Source organism: Centrocercus urophasianus, unplaced genomic scaffold, assembly GCF_019232065.1.
Source record: "Centrocercus urophasianus isolate 14NV4802_14NV808 unplaced genomic scaffold, USGS_Curo_1.0 seq_17, whole genome shotgun sequence".
Taxonomy (NCBI): Eukaryota; Metazoa; Chordata; class Aves; order Galliformes; family Phasianidae; genus Centrocercus; species Centrocercus urophasianus.
The window spans coordinates 13,321,248-13,345,047 of NW_024884722.1; the positions used below are offsets into that span (position 1 = coordinate 13,321,248).

Consider the following 23,800-nt stretch of genomic DNA (forward strand, 5'->3'; position numbering starts at 1 on the left):
CAGCCCACCCTCTGGTACACAAATTCTCCAGAACAGTACAGTGTCCATACTCCAACAGCATCCCACCAGAGCTCTAGAGGTCCTTTCCAATATGCATTACAGACATGTGCCAGCATGGAAAAAACTACAGGAAGGACTTAAAGGTTCTAACACTTCAAGTATGGCTGAAGACAAATGCGTATCTAACAGATATGCTCAAGGCATAACCAAAAGCCACAGCCACCAAAGCTTTCAGGAGGCAAGAGATGAGTAGGGGTGCTTGCACCTCTCCCAGGCTGCGTCACTTGCACAGCCAATCATAGGTGAGAGGGTCCCAGGGGGTGCCTTCAACACACAAGGACACAGGCTCACTCACAAAGTTGGAGAACAGCTGGTCGCTGATGAGTCGGTTCACTTTCTGGAACTGGTCCAGGTCCCCGCTGCCCTTCTCCATGCACAGATCCCACATGCTGACTGCTGCTAGTGCCTTCATGCAGGCCGACTCCTGCAGCAGGGACAAGCAGTCAGCACACCATGTTTACTGCCCAGGAGAACAGAGCTCCCAGAACAGGCTCAAGCTTCTAGGGCAGCCCAGACCTCCAGAGGCCAACACCCAGGCAGAGCTGAGGGCAGAAGCAGTAGTAAGTGGCATCATATCAAGACTCACCCGAACGTGCTGCAGGTAGAGTGAAAGGTCCCTGATGAAGGACTTGATCAGTCGCTCCTGCATCCGGAAATTTTTCTCTGTCTCCTCAAAGGCTTCATCCTTCAGCTGTGAGAGAAAAATGCTCAAGGGAGGCAACGTGGGACTCTGCTACCTCCCAGAGTGTGAGATGTGGGGCCTCTTGCCTACAAGCCAGGGAGCAGAGGCAGGTGGTTCAGACCCTAAGCTCACTGCCTTGCTGACCTGAATCAGAACTACCCATCAAAAAAGGGATGTAGGGAGCCAGCAGGTACCGCCACCTCCTCAAACGTCATGGGGTGTAAGAGCACTTGGCAGCTGATGCACATTACCTGGGGTGCAAAGCCTGTAAGATGTTTGAGGTGGCTGCTCACACGGTTGGATTTCTTGATGATAGAGTGGAAGTTGAGCTTGGAGATCTTCTCCATGAGGCTATCCTCATCCCCTTTCCGGTACTTAAGCACTACAGAGATTGATGTAGAAATTAGAAAACTTAGCAGCACAACATCTGTGTCTTGCAGTGCCTCATCAACACTTGCCTTGCTGCCTCTTCCCTAAGACTCTGTAATCCCAAGTGTTCCATGTATCACATAATACTGTTTTGTATTCTGTCATATTGTACATCAACTCAAAATCCAGCACTGGACCACCTGTAATTCCCTTGCTTGGCTCTGGATATGTCACACATTTTGTAGATGCAACATTCAACCTTTTAACATTTTTCACATTATGTGTAGTATAAGATGACATTTTCTCTCTCTGTTCAGTCTCAGGGAAGCTGCAGTTAAGATTCTCTATCTAGCCTGGGTTCCCCAGTTCAAAAAGGATGTGGGAAAACTAGAGCTTATAATCCACAGGGAGAGCTTACATCCTGGGTGCTTCCAGCCAACAGCTCTGTAATTCTGTCCTGTCTACAGATACAGCTTTAAACTCACTCTCTGTATCTCAGTAAGACAGAGACTACCCTGACAGACTGATTCCCTACTTGTATTCTTCAAAATTCAATTTTCAACATTAAACAGACATTGTTTTGTCTTATCCTTCTTTGTTCTAGTCTAACAGTATCCAGCAATTGCATGCATTTCGTATCACTGTATCACAAGAAATATCTCCTGTCAGATGTGTACTGCATTATCCTCTACGTATTGTGTTTCACGTGTAGCTTTTAAAATGCAGTTCTACTACACTGTTGCTCAGATCAGTTTACTGGGGACAGATTCTCTTCATGCTCGTGCAGCTGACAGACTCCACTGTCAACACACCCACTCCCCAGCTCCTCACCGAGGTCCTTCCGACGCTTGTACTCATTGATGTTGACATTAATTTCTTTGACTGCAAGAACAGCAGCTGTGAGTGGTGCCTTGTCAGGGTGAGATTCAGGGGTGGCACTCAGCAGTTCCATCAGCAGCAGGGGGTACCGCATCACCCTTTGTACTGGCTTGATGAGGAATGAGCCCAGGTTAATGTAGTTTGTGCAGCCCCTGGGAAGTTGGGACAAAAAAGATGCACCAGATTTCAGTCCAACTCTATCATGCAGTCTGACTCCTTGAACCAACCCCAACCATATCCAGAGGACCAGCATGTCCAAATCTACCGTACTTCCTAAGTCAGGCCGCCCTCATCTCCAAACCCAAAGCACTCCCACACCCCCAGTGACCTCAATCAGCCTCAGGTTTCCAGATCTTACTTATACCAGGTTATCTTTCCCACCCAGGAACCTATCCGTTACCAGACCCCCTGTGAAATCCCACATAGGCACAGCCTAAAAGGTACCAAAGCTTCACTTGCCTCAGACTATCCCATTACCTCACTGTCAGACCTGACCTGCAGTGTAGGGCAGACTGACCATGCTCAGCTCTGCAGCCAGCACAAGGCTCTCCAGCCTCCCTGGGGCTGATGGCTCCCCAGACCACTTTTCAGCCCAAGATCCCCCCTCACCATCTGCCTGTATAGCCCAAGCAGCACTGGTGGGGCACTCAGACATGCACCAAGCTGGTGGTATGAGGTGAGTCACAAGGGAGCAGCCAGGCCAAGACAGGTAAGCACGGACTAACAAGAAGGAAGAACTTACCACTCACTGTACAGGCTCCTGACGGCCCACAGAGTGCCAAAAAGCAAAGAAAAGCAACAGGTTAATAGTGTGGTAGGCGTGCATTCCCACAGCCAGCACTCTTGCCCCCTCCTGCAGTGAAACTATCATGGCAGCCCTGTCATGCCCAGAGCCATGGCAATCGCTGAGCCAGGCAAAGTGTCTCGTTCCTTTGCTGGTCATAGTGACAAAGGACTTGGGAAACAGGAACTCTCAATCCAGGACACGCCACCTTCTCCATACTTCATGACCCTACAGGTGTAGGCCCAGCTTGTAGGGGCAGCAGGCTATCATTGAAACAAAAGCCCTTTTCATTTGAACCTGGAGCTTTGTCACCAACAGTGACACAGCTAGTCCCAGTTCTGTCACCAACTGAACTGTCTGAGCACTGCTGCAGGGCAGCAGGGGGTGCTGGAGAGTGAACCTCTAACCCAGCTTGGTGGTCACCACAGTCAGAGGTTCCAACCTGAGGTTATCCAGCAGGTCCACGAGTAGCTTCTGGATCTTCTCATCCTTCTCATATGTTTCCAGCAGTGCAATGGCCTCATCGTGGTTCTGGCAATACACCCTGTAAACGCTCTCCAGCTCTGCACGCTGTGCCAGGAACACCGGCCCTGCATACAGCACCAAAAGTAGGACTTCAGTGTTTCCAGTACTCCTGTTGCTTCCAACAGTCATGACGCATTCATGGCAAGATGCCCCATGACTCTCTATCACACCCGGAGCTTGAGAGGACAGTGCTAACAGAGCACTCAGGGTAGGTGCCTCCCTGCCATGCTGTGCATGCCCACACACCCTTCATGCTTCCCTGTCACTGCAGGCTGAGTAGAGGGGGCAGGAGAGGACAGAAATGGGAATGGTGCGTGAAAGGTCTGCTGAGGCTGAAGCCTGTTATGATAACTCACCAGGACATGTTTGCTCAAACTTCGAGGGAATAATTTAATTTAGTTGAAGAGCCCCATAGGAGCTCCAGAAGTGACCAGCAGAGACACCTCAACTGTTCCAGTTTTCCAGGAGATGACTGGTCAGTGACTGTGAAAACCATGGGGACAGCAAAGGCACAAGCTGCACTGGAGCTGAGCAGTGAAAGCTGGCAGCGCAGGTGTGAGGAGGGGGGTTCGCTTTAAGGAAGGAGCCAGGGAAGTTTATAGACAACATGTGTTTCTCAGCACAGTGACACAGCTTTGCTGCTGGGCTGATGAGCACTGACAGGGACCAAGGGGGAGGAAACTCTCTCATCTATCACTTAAATTGCCCTGTTCTGCCACCCCACTAGCAAATCTCATTCCAGACTCTGAGTAAAGGCAACAGAAGAGTTCATACCGATGGAATCTGAAGCCTCCAAGGTCGACAGCAGCTGCTTAGAGAAGCTAATTACCACTTGGATGTTTCCAAAAAGACCCTCAAAGTCTACATTCAGAACCTGGAGAAAAAGAAGAGAGAAGTCTCGGATGGGAGAGCATGTCCCAGCCAGACACAGTAGTATCTCTCCCTTGCTCTCCTGCAACCTTCAATCAGCCCTTAGCTCCCCAGCAGACACTCACCACAAAATGCTCCCAGCACAGTGACTTCTGCACTCTCTCCCTCATTCTGCAGCACACTGAAACTCTTACTCCTTATGCGTCCTACTAAATGCAGTGTCCTCTACTTTCCCAGCAATTTCATCCAAGGGAGTGTCAGATCATCTGACACTCCCTTTCTTCCCATCAAATCCAATACCACGCCAAGATCCTGTATCTTCTTTTTCCAGACAGTGAAGATAATCCACAAACCAAACAAATAGGAACAACAGTCCCCACCCTAGGAAATGAATCTGTGACATTTGCTGCTACGTTTCTTGCTCTCAGCAACAGTGAGAACTCAGCAGAATCCCAAAATTGATGGGTTATTTCTATGACTGCAAGAAACACTGAAATACACCGTGCTGCTCGTAGAGTAGCTGAATGCCCCCTGAGGTCTTTAAGAACTTCAGCAGACTGTATCTTTACTCCACCCCACCACCACCACCTCATAGCCTTCCCCCATACTCTTACCTGTGCCTGCTGAAGGGGCACCATAATCCTTTCTACACACATCTCCAGGTCTCGGATGTAGTCCCTCTCTGTCTGGAGCAGTTCCTCAATAACCTTGGACCTCTTCTCCAGCATCCTGTGCTCTGGGCTCTCAGTGACAGATGAGGATGTCTCCAGGGGTGGTGTCTGAGAGGACAGGAGGGTCATCTCTGCAAGACAGACAAGCAAGATCAGTATTCTCCAGTAACATCTGGCCCAACTCTTGCATGGCAAGGACAGGAGACATGTAGCACCTCTGAGATGATCAAACATGATGGTCAGAGAGCGGAGCCAGCAGGCCAATCCCACAACCTACCTTAATTATCAGCACTGGGGCCTCACAGTACTGAGTGCTGCAGGACAAGGACAGCTTGCAGTCAGGTCTTCTCTGCCCCAAGCCTCAGAGCTCCAGGAGCCAGAGCCGCTTCCTGCTCATTGTGGTAATCCAAATACTGCCCAGCCACTTTCCTGCTGCTCCCAACAGCCACAAAAACCTGCTGCAGGTTCTGAGTTCCGCCAGGTCCCAACACCCTAATGCTCACTGCTCCTACCCATCCCCTAACCCGCTGCCCTCCCACCCCTAGCAGAGGAGCTTCCCACCTGCATCGTGGCTGGGGCCAGGCTATGGCTGCTGTCCCCTCCCTTGGGGCTGGGAACAGGGTCTCCATTCTCTAGCTCCGGGGCATTTCCATCTGAATAGCTGAAAAGGCCTCCAGGCACCCACAATGGGGCTGCAAGCAGCAAAGCCTGGAGCTGGAGTGTGACCAGAAGGGCTGTGTGGCGCTCGGGAAGCCATCACTGGTAGCCATGAGGCCCAAAGTGGAGTGGAAGCGATCAGGACCAGTATCTGGCACAGGACCTGAGCCCTGGCGAGGCCGTGGGCAGTGGGCAGGCAGTGCGGGCACACACAGGGGCAGAGGCATGGGGGGGGGCTGCATGAATCCCCCACTGACAGCAGTGTTAGCAGGCTTGGGAGAACCCTGTTTCCCCAGCACAGCTCAGGGACAGCCCCAGGCTGGGGCCACCGTGCCCTTGCAACAGCCTCTGGCAAAACACTGTGGGCACTGCAGTGCAAAGTGCAGGGAGCCCTGCCACAGGCTTGAGGCACGCTGGCAGCTCTACACCCCCATCCTCTCTGTCCCAGAGCCGGGCTGCTGGCTTTCCTCCTGGTTTTCTGTCCCACCTGCAGCTCCTCGGCCAGCCCAGCCCAGCCCCCTCTTGTTTTCATTCAGGTTCAGAGACATTTTATCCCCGCCAGATTCCCGGCCCCCAGCAACTTTCTGCTCCACCTGCCTGCTGCTGAAAGCATGTGCCCTCTGGCCCGAAACACAGCACCGGTTCCCCATGTTGAGCCACACAGCCTCCATGTTCAGCCACACAGCTGTCCCAGGCAGGCTCTAGCCCATGAACTCAGCTCTCCTGCCTTGCACTGCTGTTTTGCACAGCTGGTACCTGCTTGCAGCACACCCATCCTGTGATTTTAGGCCAGTGGCCGACGTGGCAAACGCCCATCAACTCCCACACGTCCCCAGCTGCTCTGTGTCACAGGGATTTCATCAGTCGCGAGCACACCCCCCAGCTCTGATATTTGTACAAATATTTTTGCTGGATTTTACATTTACTGCTTGCATTTGCACAGCATTTGCAAAGCCCCAGTTACAGACCAGGCCCTGTCTGCAGGGTCCTCTACAAACACAACAGGGATGTGCTGCCCCAGACACGGTGCCTGCAGATGGAATAGGACAGAAGATGGAAAAAAAAGGAACAGAAGGGACAAAGAAATGCTCAGATAATGCGGTCTGCAGCTAGCAGCTCCCAAAGAACAGTGAAACAGAAAACAGAAACAGAAACATCTAACATACTTAGATGTTTGATAGTTCAAGAAGCTTGTCAGGGCATTTGTTTGTCAGGAAAGCATATTCAAGTGGAAGAGCAACATGGCAGAAGCAGGAAGGTGGTAATTTGAATGTAAAACCATGAGCGAAATCAAGGGCAGGTGGGGTGTGAGCTGATACTGCCCTGACCGAGCTGACAAAGCACAAAGGGTTGCCCAGGAAGTTGTGAAAAGGACTGTATTCAACAACAGCCTGTGCAGCAGACAAACAAATCAGGGAGCTGCAGAGTGAAGGCAGCCACAACGATCAAATCCTGCTCCTGGGAAACATTAAATTTGCTTCAAGATTAAATGGGAAAGATTAAATTTACCACAGCCAAATATCTGAACTGTGCATTTATCCACATGCAAAATGACAACGACCCAGATGAAACTTCGTGCAAGACGTCCCAGACTTCACCGACTGCCGAACAATCCTGCTGTGCACTCAGCCACAGCCATCTGGTGGCTGCAGGAGAATGTGACTGCAGAGAAGCCCCTACTGATCCCAAGCAGGTCCCCGGATCCTCATTGTTGGCATCCCCAGCAGCTCAGTGCTGCCCAGCTCAGCTTTGGCTCTGTGGGGCTGGGCACCAGGCACAGCACACAGTACTCAGCCCTGCCCCAACCAGGGAAATCCCCCTTTGCACTCACGCCCTGCTCCAATTCCAGCTCAGAGAGAGGGACTGGGGATCCCTGGTCCTGCAGCTGCTCCACATGCTCCGTCCAGCAAACCCTGGGTAAGTCCAAGAGCACCCCGGGGCAAGTGCCTGATGCTCGAGACTTCCAGCTCTGACAGCTTTCCTGTGCAAGTCTCAAATCCCCTCTGGGAGAGGGAAGGGAAAACCTTCCCTGCCCAAGTTTTTAGCACATAATGGCCATCAAAGAGGCCTGCCTGATCTGGCAAAGCTGTCTGCCAGATCCACCCACTTACACTGTCAGTGTTTCCATTATTTTGCCTGTAATTTCTGAACACTCAAATTAATTCCCCTCTGGCTTTCTTGCTCTGAATATTTCAAGACATTGAAAAACACAGTGATGCTGCAGCCAGCTCTCCGATAACCCTTGCTGTTGATCACCAGTCCAACAACCTTCTCCAGTCACAAACTCAGAACGCTGTCCCACTTATTTAAACACTCAGAGGTCAAAGACCCAAAACACAGAATTTGTTTTTAATACTTTGCACTTCCAGCTCATCTATACTTCTTACAACCTGTTCCTGACATTTAAAAACTCTCCCTTTCGTATTTCAGAGCATTTCTGTTGACTACCACCCAGTTCTTTTTTTCCTGCTTGTTCCACATTTCTGTATGTCTAATTGCAGCACTCCATAAATGAATCTCATTCAGCATTTAACTAAACTCACATTCTTTCACAACTGTGGTTTTTGCTCACCTAATAAATGGTTTTTAAACAGATCCCCATTTCACCCCACAGATGCTCAGTTTGGACATTACCTCCCTGCCCTCACACCACAGCTGGACCGGTCCCCGTTAGTTTGCAGGAATGCAACTGGTATTTCTAATGAAGCCACCAAATTCCAATCCAGTGACCAATTCATGTTTACCCATGACACAGATGCCGAAAGAGCATTCAGAAATACTCTTCCAAATACACTGTTCTCAACCACAATTCTTAAGAGACTGAAGTTCTGCTCATTTGAAGCTCCTGCAGGAGCTTCCTACATTTAAATCTCTAAAAACTTTTTTTTCTATTCCCTTTGGTGCTTTTGTGACACATTAATTCTGCACTGCTTTGACATGCTATGCTGGTCTCCCACCAGAGCTGTTGTTGCTGACACATGGGAGGCCCAACACCAATGCTGGAGAGCAGGCTGCGAGGTGCTGAGGTGGAGCAAACTCCCACCTCACCCTGCCCATGGAGACCATGATTTTAATACTGCAATCGCACTGCTCAGCTCAGAAGCTCAACCAACAATCTTCCAATCAACAAAAACAGCCAGTACTTGCAACTCAAGCTGTGAGTGCACATACAGCTAGAGCTTTTTATCCTGCTTCACTCTGGGAGCTGATCCATGTGCACCAGACCCAACAGGATTCACATCCATCACGCGCTTCTCATCGGGGCTCACCTGCCAGCATCCCTTGTCACACCGTGCTCCCACTGCTAACCCAGTCCATGGAGGGCTGTGCTGTCCATCAGCTGCTGCAACTGGAGCTGGCTCTGCCCCTGACTCCTTCAGAGGGAAGGTGACTCAGAAAACAACAAAGAAGGGCCAGCTCCCAGGCCAAGCTCAAGGAGGGCTTGCTGAGGACAAGCCCTGTGCAGCCTCACTCAGCACGAGCCTCTGATTTTGTGCCTGCAAGAAAGGCCCAGCCTAGGGCTCACAGCTCAGCACAGCCAAGCAGTGACTAAGGACAAAACAAACCAGCTGCAAATATTTGAAGTATGTGGATGCTGGGAGGGGAGGGGTTACTGCCTAGCAAGAGGAGAAGGGATGAAACTAGGGCGGGGAATAATTAATCTGAGGGAAAGGCTAAGCTCCCTGCCAGGAGCAGGAACTGGCTGGGGTAAAAATTCACTCTGAATTTAGATAGTGAGCCCATAACAGAATATATCCACTGCTCTGAAAGCAAGAGACTAAATATACTGAGTATTTCACTTCTCCCTGGGAGCAGTGACAGAAATCCAAACCCTAAGGATGAGCTGAAGAGGAACAGACTGGGGCACTTCTCCAGGGCTACCAGGACTCAACACAAAGTTGCCTCACCTGAAACCCACTGGTTCCCTCTGAGGCCCTCTGGTGAAGGTGGAACTGCAGCAAAACACATGCCTGAGCCTTGATGGAGAAGAGGGCTCATGAGATGCTCACTGGCAGACAGGCGAGGAGCCCTGGGAGGGATTTGCATGGCCTTGCTGGGAGAGCCCCCTCCCAGCTCCCCTTAAGGCAGATGGGATGCACATGCCTCCTGTCTGTATCCTCTCCTCTACTATTCACTCCAACGGTGAACAGAGCATTAATAAAAATGACTGTGAGCAAAAATACCAACAGAAAAAAAAAGAATGGAAAGTGAAAGGCCTTTAAAAGGATATTTTAAGCAGATAATCCAAACACTGTTACACAATCAAGGAAGAGAACAATAACGATGGGTCTATGCTTCAGCAAGAGCAGGAAATGTAAACAGATACATGAATGAATATACAAAAACAGACAATAGACAGTAAACACCAGGAACTGTTAAAAAATGAAAATGAAAAGGAAGATATCAAAAAGATTCACAGCAGAAATAAGAATTCAAGTTTTAGTTTCAAATAGGGGAAAAAAATGTGACTTTATAATCCAATTTTATTTCCACTCCAGACAAGAGAAAGCCTTTCAATGATCTAGTTCCACTACTAAGGGGAGAGAGTAGAATTCTTGATAAGTTTGATGAAAAAGGCAGAATTATATGGTAAATGTCTCTTCCCATTTGAAAAGCAGAAGTAAGACCCTGCAAATTAGCATCTGAAACTTGCACGTGAACAACATCTAAAAAAGAGGGCACTTCCAGTGAGATTCTCCAGGGACTGTATTTAGAGTTGGTCCCATATATATTTTCAAAGTAAACAGAAAAAACACTGCTGTTCTGTAGAGAGCCAAACATTGATTTTGTATGATGATGTAGGATGCTGCACACTAATCACTGACAAAGCCAAGGTATTTTACTCAAACCAACAAGTTTAACGCAGAGAAAAATACCATCAACCAAAAAGCTCCAATTTAGCAGATAAAGGTTGGGCATTGAAAGCTGAAAGGCAATACATCAGCAAGCAAAACATTCTAGAGTGAGGATGAGCATACAGCACCACCAGGACTGGAGGGGTCTCTCCTTGGAGCAGTGGGCAGACACATGCGAATCTTATCTCAGAGATGCTTTAATCAAAGAGCTCTCTCTCACTGTGCTGCACTGCAGAGTTCCCCAGGCCCAGCTGGGAGTTGTTTCCAGATGCAGCTCCTGCAGGCAGCCCCTGCCCCATTCTGAGCCTCCCCGAGCTCTGCTCCCACCTTCTCCTAGCTTCCCCTCTGCCCTTTGGACATCCTGGCACCACAAAACCACTCCCTTGCCCTGGGGACGATACTGAGCAAAGTCCCACCTACCAACACAGTGCAGCCTCTGGAGCTTGCTGAATCAAATACCTCGAGAGAACAAATTTCACTGTAAGCTGATAGCCAGCCACAGCCTGCAGCCCTGCTGCCCGGGCGGCTGCTGCACTGCCACACTGTACTCTGCACTCTAACCTCCTCCAAGGGCAGCACATGCATGGATGCCTCAGACAGATGCTGGCAGAAAGGGTACAGCTGCAAACAGGTCTTCAGACACACGTCTGCCCAACACAAAGGGGCTACTTCACTCATTCCACACAGACCCCACCACCTTGCAAAGAAAGGCCTAACCCCACAAAGTTGTGTGCGTTCCCAGGCTTTCCTGGGGGACCCTGCTGCCTCAGCACTAGGGCAGGGTTAAGGAATGCCCAAGCCACCGCAGCGACACCTCCCAAGCATTTCTCTGCATACCTTGCTTCTCCTTCCTGGTCTGTACAAATTCTGAGCGCCGCAGGGTGCTGGGAGCCGTTCTCCTGTACAAACTGTTTCTCTGCAGTGAAGAGCTTGTTCTGCTTTCTTCCTTGGCCTCCTGCTCCCAGACGTGGCTCCAGTCTGGTCGGCCCGTGCGGACCCTTGAGTGCTCTGCTCCTTGTTCCCCACAGCCATTGCAGCCCATGTCCTGTACCCTTGACTGTCTGCAGTAGGGGTCTGACCCCAGGTTGGTGCTGCTGTCTCCTAAGGACCAAGATGTCAACAAGTGAGCTCCATGACCTCCAGACGTAACACTGTAGTCCATGGCACGACCTTTCAGCTGCTTGTGCTGATCAGAATCTCCACGATCCTTCAGATCCCTGATGTTTACATTCTGCCTTTCCTGCTCTCTACATTCCTCAGAGCCTCCAACCTCTCTATGCCACTTTTTCCTTTCCCTACTTATTTCATAACCTCCATCTTCTCCGCACTGCCTCCCCCCTTGCCCATATCTCCTCTCCTGCCTACACTGCCTTTCCCTTTCCCCACAGTATCTTCCATTCCCATTATAGTCCCTAGGACCTCTGTCCTTATGCCACCTTCTGTCTTCCCTGTACTCTCCAGGGCCTCTGCCCTCTCTGCACCGCCTTCCCCCCTCCCTGCCCTCCTCAGGTCCTCTGTCCCCTCTGTACTGCTTTTCTCCCACCTCAGGATTGCAGCCTCTGTATTGAACAGCCTCTCTCTCATTCACCCCACAGTTTCTGTCCTCTGTAAATGGGCTTTTGCCTTTCCAAACGCTGTCTGCTCTCCTGTTGTCCATGTACTGGTTATCTGCCTTCCAAAAGCCTTCACAGTCTCCGTTCATGCTCCATCCATCCACAGAGACGCCCTCCCCTCTCCTGTCACTGTTCCAGCCTCTGTCTGTTCCCCTCTGTGCCCTGGGTCTCTCATTGCAGCGACTCTCACTGTGCAGGCCCACGACGTCCCCTCTCCTCACAGCACAATCTTCATACTCCCAGCTGAGGAGCCGTGACTTCCGCCTTGGGTTTTCCGTGCCATATTCTGTCCCAGGATAAGAGCACATCGTCCTGCTGGGACGCAGCTCCCTTCGCTCCTGCTCCCAAGCCCACACTGGGGCTAATGCCTCTTCTCGCTCTGCTCTGGCGCTTCCTTCCCAGGTGCAACGCAATGCAAGCAGCGCTTCCTGAAACCAGCCAGCAAAGGTAGGAAGAGGCTCGTGCCCAATCGCCGCCAGCCCCAGCCTCCTCCACCTGCTGCCCAAGCTAATCATTAACCAGTTAGGAGCAGGCTTCCACTGCCCAAACCGGCTCCACTGCTTTGGCAGAGCCCGCAGCCTCCCCATGGGCCGCTCAGAGGCAGAGAAAAAGTAGAGCAATGGGGCATGAGGAGGCTGTGCTCTAAGACCAACATCCCCAGGGAAGGGAAAGGTGTGTGTGAGACTGCGGGGAGCCACAGAGCAGATAGCGGGTACTGGATCTCTTTCTCTTGCCTCCACATTCCTGCCAGTTCCAGCAGGCAGCCTGCAGCTTGAACACCATAGCCTGGCTGAGGTTGGGCTCTGCTCCACGCCTCCTGAGAGAAACTGAAGCCCTCAGGCTTCGTTTCTAACCTGGTGCTGAGCTATCCTTCTTCCAGTCCTCACCCGCAGTCCCTGGGAAGAGCAGGAGGCAAGCAGCACTGGGGCAGAGCCAAAGAACAAGCCTGCAGGGACAGTCTGAGTTATCTCCAACACACAACAGGAGCTTCCAGCCCTCCGGTAACTCCTCGTACTACAGGATTCAGCATTATACCATTTTCCATATCACAGAACTGAAAAAGCAAGAGGTGACCACATCATGCCCTGGACAGAAAGGAGAGTCCACGGATATCACCCACATCTCAGCTTCCTGCAGCACTGTTAGTTAATGCACAACTCATATTCCATACTCCCAGCTGGGAGAAGGCAAAAATAAACCCATCAGACCCTCTTGCTCCAAGTGTTGGAGGATGAGCACTAATCCTGTGCTGGTCTGGTCTTTAGCACAACCTTCAGTGTACGTGCATGACATGCCTAAGAAGGAACCTGCAGATTTTAAACATGTTTCAGAAGAACACATACTTTCTGCTTTTCCTTTGATGCATAGAGAAGTTGGGTCTCTTAAGGTTACTCCAGCCCTACTTTGTGCCCTTAGGTAGGGCACTTATTTACTATAGGAGCAGAGAAGCTACTTTCAAACCCTCAGGTCTCTTGAAGGGGTGAAAAATCCTCTGGGACTACCGTGGAGCTATCTCAATGGGCACAATGTCCCTGCCAGCATGTTAGTTCCTGCCTAAAACTTTCAGTTCAAATAACCAACAGAGCATGGGTTCAGCAGGACTTCCCTCTGTCAGGAAGCAATGGGACAGAGGAGACGTTTCCCAGAAAGATCTGTCCCACCAGAAAATTTCCCAGAGATACATCCTAGATTTGCCTTTTCCTAGATTCAAACCTTGTATCTTCTAAGCATCCCTCTTGCACTCCACTGATGTGGAGGCTGCGGGTCACCCTGTGCGCTGATATCATCCTTCATTCCCACGTGCTCTGCATCAGACATGATCCTGAATTAGAGCGCCTGGACTCCACAGTACTGATTAAGTGGTGGGAGGCTGGAGGCAATGAAGTCAGAGTGAGTAATTCCAAGGCAGGAGCTGGCATTTCACTCCACCTCCCGCATGCAGTGCCCACATTTCCTGCACATCGTGGGTTTTAGGAACAGAAGTGCACTGTAAGAACTCCTTGGAGAAGCTTGGGAAAAGGGGCTGTGGGAGATGTATGTGGTCCTGCTTCCACTTTGTCTATTGTATTACCAAGTATAACGTAGTTAACAGCACTGATCTCAATATTATACAGCTTTTCAAAGCCCGAATGTGCCCATATAAACCAGACAAGTCTCTCCTCCCAGAATAAAGCCAATTCATCATGATTTGCAGCACCACAGCATTTACAAAAATGCCCCAAATCAACAATTAAAGAAGACTGGTTCAAGTGGTGCCTGTACCTGGAGGGGACAGCTGTCCCAAAGATCCTCTATTCCATGCTGCTGTACTCACCTCTCAGCTCCTGCAGCTCCACACTGAGGCTCTCAATGTTGGAGTCACAGAAATCAAGGTTCTCCAGGGTCTCTGCTCTCACCAGCTCATCCTGCTGATCCTCCAGCAGCAAGCTGAGCTCAGTGCGGGTCTTCCTGTAAGCCTCCAGATCTCGCTCCACCTCTCCAATCCTCATCAGCAGGATAGAGCAGGGGGAAGTTGATCCTGTCCGTGTTGCATCCTCATGGTTTTCCTCCGTATGCTGCTCTGCTACATTGGGCTGCAGCTGTGGAGGGACCATGCTCCTCCTCTGAGTGCTTGATGGAGGCCGGGGAGCGGGCCGGGAGGGCTTCACTGAGAATGACAGAGACCGGCCTTTTGGCACAGGAGTTGTTGCAAGGGTGCTGGGCCGAGGAGGAGGTGGTCTCAGGGCCTTCCTCCTTTCTGGCAGCTTGGCATGGGGGACACACTGAGGAGACCCACGAACAATGTCCTTCTCAGAGCTATAGTCCAAAATAGAGAAGTGACGGGAGACCTTGTCCTGCTCAGCACTGGTACTTGAAAGACTCTTCTCAAACTGCACCAGTTGCTCTGTCAGTTTGGAGTCAAGGTCTGTGCCACTGTGCCCCTGTGTTGCCAGTGAGGAGGATTCCCCCCAGCTCCCAGCCCATGTGTCCAGTCCTGTGTGGACACCTCCCCAGCTGGAAGAACAAGGTTTGGACTTTTGCTGGTTGTCCACCAAACCATCCAGGTCCTGAATGCTGCTCTGGTTCTCCTGGGGCTCTGATGCTGCCCAGCTGCTGGGAGGAGAAATGGCCTGGCTTCCACAAATGCCTGGTGAGAAGCAGGGAGCCTGTGGGGGCACGGTGGGACTGCTTCCATCATGCTCAGGCAGGGCTGGAGGCTCCATTACACCTGCTTGGCCAAGCTCGCTGCTCTGTTGTGGAGGCAGCTGAGTAGAGGGGAGAAGGCCGTTGACCGTCTTTGTGCATTCAAAGGGGAGGGAATCTGCTGTAGTTTTGGGATGTAGTTCCTGGATTCCTGTGTCAGGAAAAGCCTCATGCTGCCTTAAATCAGTGCCCAAAGGAGCCTCAGATCTACCTGCTATGTGAGACACAACAGCGTCAGGCTCAGGTTGTGCAACCAAGCCATCCTCCTTGTCCCAGCTGTCTTTGTCTGGCAAAGGGAGAACTCTGGAGCAGGTGCTCTCCAAGTCTTGATGGACAGTCACTTCACAGCTGCCTCCAGTGTGGGAATCACCAGCACCCACCTTTTCCTTGCAAGGGTCAGAGGCCTCTAGTCTCACAAATCTGTGTGGGAAGATACCACGTTTCCCTCTCAGCTCCCCCTCTAGCCAGCCATCCTCCAGAATGCCCACAATCCGAATCCTGTCACCCACTTCAAAATCCAGTTCCTCAGACTCCAAGGCTTGGAACCGGTACAAGGCAACACCATAGGTGCTCCCTGGCTCCTGCCTTTCATCCTCTCTGCCATCTTCCTCCTGCTTGGTGGGCACTGTCCCATTGGTGTCACAAGTTCTTGCAGGCTCTTGATCCTCTGAGGTTCCTGCTGCTTTCAGAGGAGTAAGCAGCTCCACAAAACCTTCTGGGAAAATGCCTCTGTGGCCTCGGAGCTCCCCCTCAAACCAACCAGGCTCTGGTATGCCAATGATGTTGATCACATCCCCTTCTCTGAAGTCCAGCTCCTCCTCCAGCTGAGCAGAAAGGCCCATCAAGGCCCGGGCTTGGCCCAGTGAGTAAGCAGGCATCTCCAGTAGAGAGCTGTGGGACAACTGACGGCTCCGAACTGAAAGGCACAACTCCCGCACACATGATGAAGGGAAAAAGCCCTTGGAACCCCAGCTGCTTCGGCCCTGAAGCCAGCTGGAGGCCAGAGAACCACCCAAGATCACCAGGTCTCCTGCAGAGAATGAGACACACCAGTTCAAAACTGCCCTCCTGACTGCTTCTCACCTCTTGTTCCTGCCTTCCTGTGGCCTTATTGGCTGTGGCTAAGGCCCGGCACTCCACACAAAGTGCAGTGTTCTGGGGGTGCACAAGAGCAGACTGGAGGTGAGGCATGAAGCATCACCAGTCTCATGCATGCAGATAACTAAGATTCACGGTTTTAGCTCCCTGACTTTCTAGTTGCTAAATAGTCAAGTTGCTTTACAGATTGATTCCCACCCACCCCATCTCAGACACATGTCTAAGATTTGGGGATGGGAGGGCAGTTAAATGGTAGCTGTAGGCCTACCATAATCACTCTGGTATTTGGAGTTTCAAGGGTAATAATACAACAATACAAGAAATTGGTACTGAAGGGTGGCAGGAACACAAAGCTCCACATGCCATGGGGTATCAGGAAACTCTCCCTGGCACTCTAGGCAAGATGCTGCAACTAGGCTCACCCTATGCTTCTGGAAGAAGGGGAGGAGGCTATGAGGTGCAAAGCAAAGGAAGAGAATGGGGATTACCTCTCTGCAATGACAAGCTCCCTGGCTCTTGAGATGTGAAGTTACTGGTACAAACAAACAGCTTCTCTCCTTGCTTCAGAAGGGGAATATCCACTGATTCCACAAAGCTGCTAGGAAACTGCCCTGCAATGAGAAGCAGCTGTCAGCAATGAGTCCTTTCTGTAGCCCACCACAACTCCCTCCACCCTCCTTCCAAACCCTGGGATCTACTTTTCATGTTAAAGGAAAATGCTGTACCCACAGCTACCCAAAGACATCAGCAGCATGGAGGAAAAGGAATAGGTCTGGGAGGCAGAAATTTCTGAGGCTTTAAATGCTAACAGAGGACAAAAATCTTTATGTCTTTGGCTCACTCCAGGCAACCAGTACTATCAGCACTGAGTTTCTAGGAACAGATATACCAGGTTTACTCCTTCCTCTTTCACTGTTCAGTTCCCCACTCATGGTCATGACAAGGACCGGGATACAGTAGTGCTAGACCACAACATCAGTGTCTTCTGACAGGGCACATCCGCCTTGTGCTTCTCACTCTGTAAGGCTTGGCCCCAGCACAGCCTCAGCACTTAAGTCAGGACACCAAACTTGGGAAGGCCAGACCTGTAATGCAGAGGCTCTGCCACAGCTCCAGCACTGCTAAGGCTGCAGGAACCTTCCCCATTTTAACATCTCATGCAGCTATTTCACCATGGCACCCACTGCTGGATGCCCCACTATGCTGAGCAGGCCACAGCCAGGCAGGGCCATGAACACTTGTTGACCATTTGAAGACTTTACCTAGCTACTGATTTCAGTCCCAGCATCACTGGGCCTGAAGCAGAGCCTGCTGCAAAGCCCACTACAAATGTCACTGCAATCCTTTACAATTCATTGCTGGGAGAAATGATGGAATATGGCCAGCAGCACTTCCAGCATTCACTCATGATGTCTACTCAATATGATGGTTGCATTCTCTTTTAAAACTTGACGACATCATATTGAAGGCACTCAGCACTTTCAACTGGGATTAGGCAGTTTCCCACCTGCTGTCATTAACCTGAGGTGGAAACAAAAGCCCACAGGCTTCCAGTTTCAGTGGCTTCCTTTACAGTTTTAACCAACTCCTCTTTTTTCCATGCCAGTTTCCTGCTCTGTACATGAAAACAACCTAAGAGTGTTAGGAAGGAAATAATGGAACTACATTAATTATTCCCCACAGAGCATTAAGTATTATTATTGGTAGACTGCAGCACTTCCACAGCTTCTACCAAAAAGTGCTTTTTCAATCCCCTGAAACTTTAGCTTAGAAAACTGGGCAGAAAACTATAACAGCTGTTCCAAGGAAAAGCAGGAATGTAAGCGGGGTTTGAGTTAAAGGTCACTAAAAACACACAGTTTGACTTCAGTGTGTTTCTTTATCTTTGAGCTATGATGTACATCTGTTTGTTGCTCCTTCATAGCTTCACCTTCTTGAGAATGAGTGCATCAGTTACACTGGAAGAAATAACAGTGGTGAAGTAGCTGTTGGTGATTTCTGCAGAAGTAATTTGTACCCAGTAACTTCAGCAGCAGCAGGATTAGGCATGTACTCATTCAATGCCATTTATAAGATAAGTGGAGCAAAGGAGAAAATCCTTCCTCTCCACCCTTGCTCCTGTCCATCTTTGTTTTACCCAGAGACAGGTGCCTGACAGCTCACGGCTGGCAGCAGAGCCCAGACTGCTGCTGCAAGGCAGCCCTATCTCCATGGCCAGGCCTGGAAGCACAGCATGCTGAGGAAGGAGGGGGGTTTATGCTTTGAAGTGGCCTGGTTTTCATCTCACTGAAAGCTCACGTGCCTTCTCAGCATCAGTATAACGATGAGAAACGGCTGCTTAAAACAGGACAAGACTTTCAGTGTTTCACTAAGAGCATTTTGCTGCTTCAGAAGTTTCTCACACTTACCCAAAAGTTTAACAGACTTGCACAACACTTAAGGCGCCCAGGTATTGATGGCAGCTTGTTTGGGAAAGCGTTTTAAAGTAGAAAGGAGGAAGCCAGACTGAGTCAGAGGGCTCCAGGGGGGACACGGAATCTCCAACTGACTTGACCTGACAAGGTCACTTCGCATTTCCATTCTGAGTGCATCTGTTTCCTCTTCCATTCCAGTGCCACAGCAGGTCAGCACATAAACTAGCCAGGAAATGGGCTGTCCCACTATAGAGGATGCAGCTAGCACCTAGTGTTATGAAGCTCCTGTGTTGAGGAGTGACACAACACTGATCTCTCAAAAAACAACTGAGCTGTCTCAGTGAGGTGCAGCTGACAGGAGACTGGTAGCAGGGAACCTGCATCCTCAGACTCAAGTGAAGTCCAGTGAAAGATTTAATAAAATGCATGCTCTGCTGGTAGAGAGAAGGCCAGGGAAGATGTTCAGAGCAGAAGATGCGGCCTATGGACCTAGATATGGGCACTTCCAGCTCTTACCTGTGACGCCTTCCTTTTTGCCAAGCAGCCAGAACTCATCCACCACATCCAGCACCTCGATGACATCTCCCACAAAAAGGGGCAACTCCTCAGAAACGCTGGGACAGAAATCAAAGACTGCTCGTACCACAGAGCCAGCCTCCATCGCACGGGGTCTGCAGGCAGAATGGGACCTACAGCTGAGACACAATGCAGCAATTAGCATTAGCAGCAAGAAACACCTGAAATTACCACATTTCAGAAAGGGAAGCCCTTCTCAACTGTAAGATGCAGTGATACTATGAGTGGGTCCTGTCCTGAGCTCACGAAACCCCTCCCTGTGTTTCAGACCTTGTTGCCACAGGAGTGGGGTTCTCCAGCAGTCCAACCTGCCTTGTGCAGGCTCTGCAGCTACCTCTGCTGGGACATGTTTGTTCTTTACCAGGGAGAGAAACTGCAAGAAAATCTGGGACTGAATTCTCGTCAGGAAGGAAGTGAGAGAAGAGGAGGAAGCTCCGTGCTTCCCTGACGCCAGGGCAGACCCGGAGCCTGCTAGGGCCTCTGTGGGTAGGCAGCAGACATCACTGCTTGTCCAGTCCCTTCTGGCAGGCTGGGCAAATGCAACCCCTCACCATGTATTGCTTGCCTAAGCTCTTGTCCCTGGAGCTAGTGAAGAATGCGAGGCTCTCTCTGAAGCCCTGGGAACAAAGTGAAATTCCCTCCTTGGAAAGGACTTGAAGGCCATATCCTGTACCCAGAAAGTCTGCCCCTTCCTTTAAAACAGCTGCTACACAAAGACCCTGCTGCTGTCCTCCCACACCAGGGTGACAACACTGCAAGACATGCCGTGAACAGGGCTGTACAGCCCTGCATGGTCCACTTGAGACCTGGTGAATCAGGAACACTTGCAAACACAGAGCAGAAACACAGCCCTGCTATGGAGGTATGGCAAACTTCCACCACAAGTGCCAGCACGGGATCCAGCCAGGGAAACGCTTTCTGCTGACAAAACTGCCATGTTTATCCAGTCAGACTCACCTCCTGGGAACAAAGAGGGTCTGTGCTCAGCAGAACCACATCCCTCCCGCACCAGCCATGCCCACATTCTGCCACCACTGCACCTCCACTCCCAGCCCTGCACCCCTATGCTGCTCTACTCTGAGTATGTGACCTCCTTGAGGCCCGGGCTGCACCGCCATTGCCAGCACTATGCTGGCTGAACAAACAAAGAGCCCAATATCCAGCCCCGACTGTGCTATGCCACCAAAAACAGATGAATGGACTGGAGTGAATCAGGAGCACAAAGAGCTGCAGTTCAGGATAGCAGGAACTTACTGAGGCAGAAAGAGCAACAGTATTACAAACATGACCATGTGGAGTAGAGAAAAAGATGGAAGGGCCACCAATGAGTTTGGAAATGCTAAAGACAAGAAAGCAGCTCTGCAATGTGTTGTGGTGGCTATGGCACAAGGCTGAGCTCAGGGTCCTAGAAGTATCTGCCGTGAGCTTTGGGGGCTGTTTCAAATGAGAGAGGACTGAGAGGGGCAGGTACCAATGGGTTCTTCCACGCACCCAGTAACTGCAGTTACAATGGAGAGCAATTTAAGGACTGACACTAATCCACTTTCACATTGCAGCAGTCACCCACTATGGAAAGCAGGGAGGGGACGGGATGCTTGCTAAGGGCCAGAGCCAGGACTGTACAAACCCTCCTATGAGAATGCAGGGGATTTCTGATAAGCTCATGAAGATCACTGATGGCAGTGGCCACTTACATTTTCTCCAAACCCTCACCTAGACAAGGAAGCCTCCCAGAATCTTCCAGACTGGTAACCTGTATAGCCCAGATCCTCACCTTTAATGGTGGACATGAGCTTCTCCCAGCTCCAGTCTAGGGTGGCCTGGTGAGAACAAACATCTAGCAGCAGTTTGTGCAGACGCTCCCACAGGAAGAGCAGAGTGCAAGGAGAGCCGGGCTCTGCCTGAGATCCCAGTGAGTCACAGTCTGACTGCTGGCTGGGAGCCATCCCCTCTCACCTCCAGATGGGCAATCCTCCTGCCACAGGGAGGGATTGCCCTCCAAACCAAGCAAATGCTGGGGCTGCATCCTGGCAGAGGTCGGGGGTGCAGACTGCAGCAGAGCTGCAGCAGGACAGCATTGCCGCCTCCGCCTAGCAGCAGACCCACATCCAAAGACAGCCTCACCGTGCAAGTATGAAGCGCAGCAGCAAGCTCACTCCACTGAGAACACACTGTCTCTGTCTCACTGCCTGATCCTGAGCACAGTAGGTAACATGTTCTTGGCGCCCTGACACTACAGCGCTGTGTAACGAGGCAAGGCGAATTCCCAGGGCATTAATCACCGCTCCCTGCCTCCCACATGCAGCCTCAGCACACATCACCTTCGTGGAAGACAGCCCAGCCCTTCTCATCGTTAGCTCTGGAGTATGTCTGGTCCAGAGCGGGCTGATGAAAGGGCAGACTAGAATGAAATGAGAGCCATTAGCTCAGTTACAAGATTGCTGTGAGACCTTCAGAGCAGATGGGATCACGCCACGCAGCCAACACACTGACTCAGATGACTTCTCCCTCTTCTTTGTGTTTGGACAGGGTAGGACTCCTCAAATAAAGAGCTCACTAAGAAAACAGTGATTACTGTTGGGCACTTGCTCAATGTGCCAGCACATAGATGGAAGCAATTCTACTGAGGATGGTGATACAGATGCACTTTTTTACTCTTTAATGGCAAGGATGAGTATATCGATTTTGTACCTTAGAAACAGGAGTTCTTTCTTCCCTGTTTTTGCTGAAAGATGCTGAAGGAAGGATTTCGGGCTCTTAGAAGGTAAGACAGCAACATAATAGACTACTGTAGGTTGATTACCAACAGTATTACAGCAAAAGAAGAGAGCATCAGCTCGTAGACAGCTAATCCAGCAGTATTCCTAAAGTGCTGATCAGGTAGGTAATGATAAAAGCAATAAAAAAGCAAGAGAACACAACTTCTCAGACACTGTGCCCACCTGTTCTCCTCCACATAATACTTCTCTACTTCTCAACTTCTCGGACACAATGATGTCAGGGCTGGGTATGGGCAGTGCTACAGCACAACTCACCAGTGCAGTAACCAAGAAATGAACATATCACCAAACAAAACAAATGCAGTGCAGGCTTTCACATGCACAGGTGGCTTGCGCAAGGGATAAGTATGTTCTTGTGCAGGAGATGTCTCAGTCTTTTAAAAACTGAGAGCTTGCTTAGCAGTAAACCAAATAGGATTCTCATTCCAAAAAATACATGAAAGCCAAGTTTGTTGCAATTAAAGAATATTAACAAATACCATCGCTAATCTTTTTTTTTTTTTCATATACTTGAAAACTGCCATGCATTTTACCTATGCTATTTCACACCTCTTCCTGCTCACGGGAACCCAATGCCTGTCCATGGAAGATGGAATCTACCTCCAGAAACAGAGATGCCCTTCTGCCTGCTCTGTACACTCACCAGCTGCCAGTGTGGCTTTTGCAAGGGATCTGCAGTGTGCCCCACGGACAGGACATTGCTCACACGACCTCACCTGGAGTGCACACACGGGTCCCTGTCAGCCACAGCCACTCCCCCAGCACTCTGCAGAATGCATTGCACTGTGAGCTGCCTGAGGTCCTTGCTTGCCTGCACATTCCTGGGTGGGAGGAACAATACCCCATTGAGCGAAGCCCTGGAGATGGTGCCAAAGCAGGGACCGAGGCAAACTGCTGAGCCAGCCCCACCAACCCTGACAGAATGGACAAGCAGGGCAAAGCCAGGCTTGGAGGTGCAGAGAGGAGCCTTCCGCCACCAGACGCAGGCTGATTGCTGCAGCCCCTCATTAGGACATGCTGATCATCCCTGCAGATCCCAAGGAGCCCCCGCTGAGCTGCACACAGTGGGAAACGTAAGATCTCCTCTTATAGACTCCCATCTCCAAACACCATCTGGATCCCAAGAGGAAGAGGAATCTTCTCTTTTAAAAAAGGCTTCATTTCCTTTATGACTTGACATCCAAAAATCATGACAATAAATACACTTATCATCAAGCCCTCCAGAACCGGGACTGCTGGGAAAAAAAGGCTACCTAAGCAACCACTGACATCCCACATGTGGCAGCATTTGCCACACAAGCCATTCAGGCCATGTTTTCTCCCTCCAGCTGGACACTGGCTGTCACAGCGCTGCCACCTGCCCTTCAGCTGGACACAGCTCAGCAAGGGCTGGCAGGGTTCTTGGGGCAGGCGTGGGCTGGGGAAGAAGGAAGAGGAGCTTGTGTTGGGCCAGATGGCAAGCAAATGAAAATCATCTGGAAACCGGAGCACATCATCAATTGTTAATGCAAAACAGAACACCTTGCCAAAACACGTGAGCAAGGACACTGTGATGGATACTTCATGCACAGCCTCATGGACCTAAGCATGCACACAGGTCAGAACATCAGTTTAGGAGATAAGAGCTTCCCAAATCCTAGCCAGGCTGTACCGAGTGGCTGCACACACCATTACTGAGCCCTGTCTTCTCCCACTCCAAAAAACACATTCGTCTCTCTTGCCATTGTGGCAAACAGACAACAATAATACAGCTTAAAATCAGAACCATACAAAATCCCAACAG

At 50.6% G+C, this 23,800-nt stretch overlaps 1 protein-coding gene across 5 annotated transcripts in view; it reads right to left on the minus strand.

The window, feature by feature from the left end:
* Positions 1-23,800, minus strand: part of LOC122160263 (dynamin binding protein) — a 29,098-nt gene that overhangs the window by 2,934 nt on the left and 2,364 nt on the right. For 2 of the 5 annotated variants that reach the window (XM_042818645.1, XM_042818644.1), the window contains exons 2-13: positions 19,178-19,356; positions 16,736-16,858; positions 14,281-16,179; positions 11,191-11,454; positions 4,784-4,971; positions 4,074-4,173; positions 3,217-3,364; positions 2,733-2,750; positions 1,943-2,142; positions 994-1,124; positions 647-751; positions 356-484 (exon numbers count right to left, since the gene is read on the minus strand). In XM_042818645.1, the coding sequence (XP_042674579.1) occupies positions 356-484; positions 647-751; positions 994-1,124; positions 1,943-2,142; positions 2,733-2,750; positions 3,217-3,364; positions 4,074-4,173; positions 4,784-4,971; positions 11,191-11,454; positions 14,281-16,179; positions 16,736-16,858; positions 19,178-19,322 (3,450 nt within the window). In that variant the 5' untranslated portion in view covers positions 19,323-19,356. The remainder of the gene's footprint in view (positions 1-355; positions 485-646; positions 752-993; positions 1,125-1,942; positions 2,143-2,732; positions 2,751-3,216; positions 3,365-4,073; positions 4,174-4,783; positions 4,972-11,190; positions 11,455-14,280; positions 16,180-16,735; positions 16,859-19,177; positions 19,357-23,800) is intronic. The other 3 variants (XM_042818649.1, XM_042818647.1, XM_042818646.1) reach the window with 2 other exon arrangements.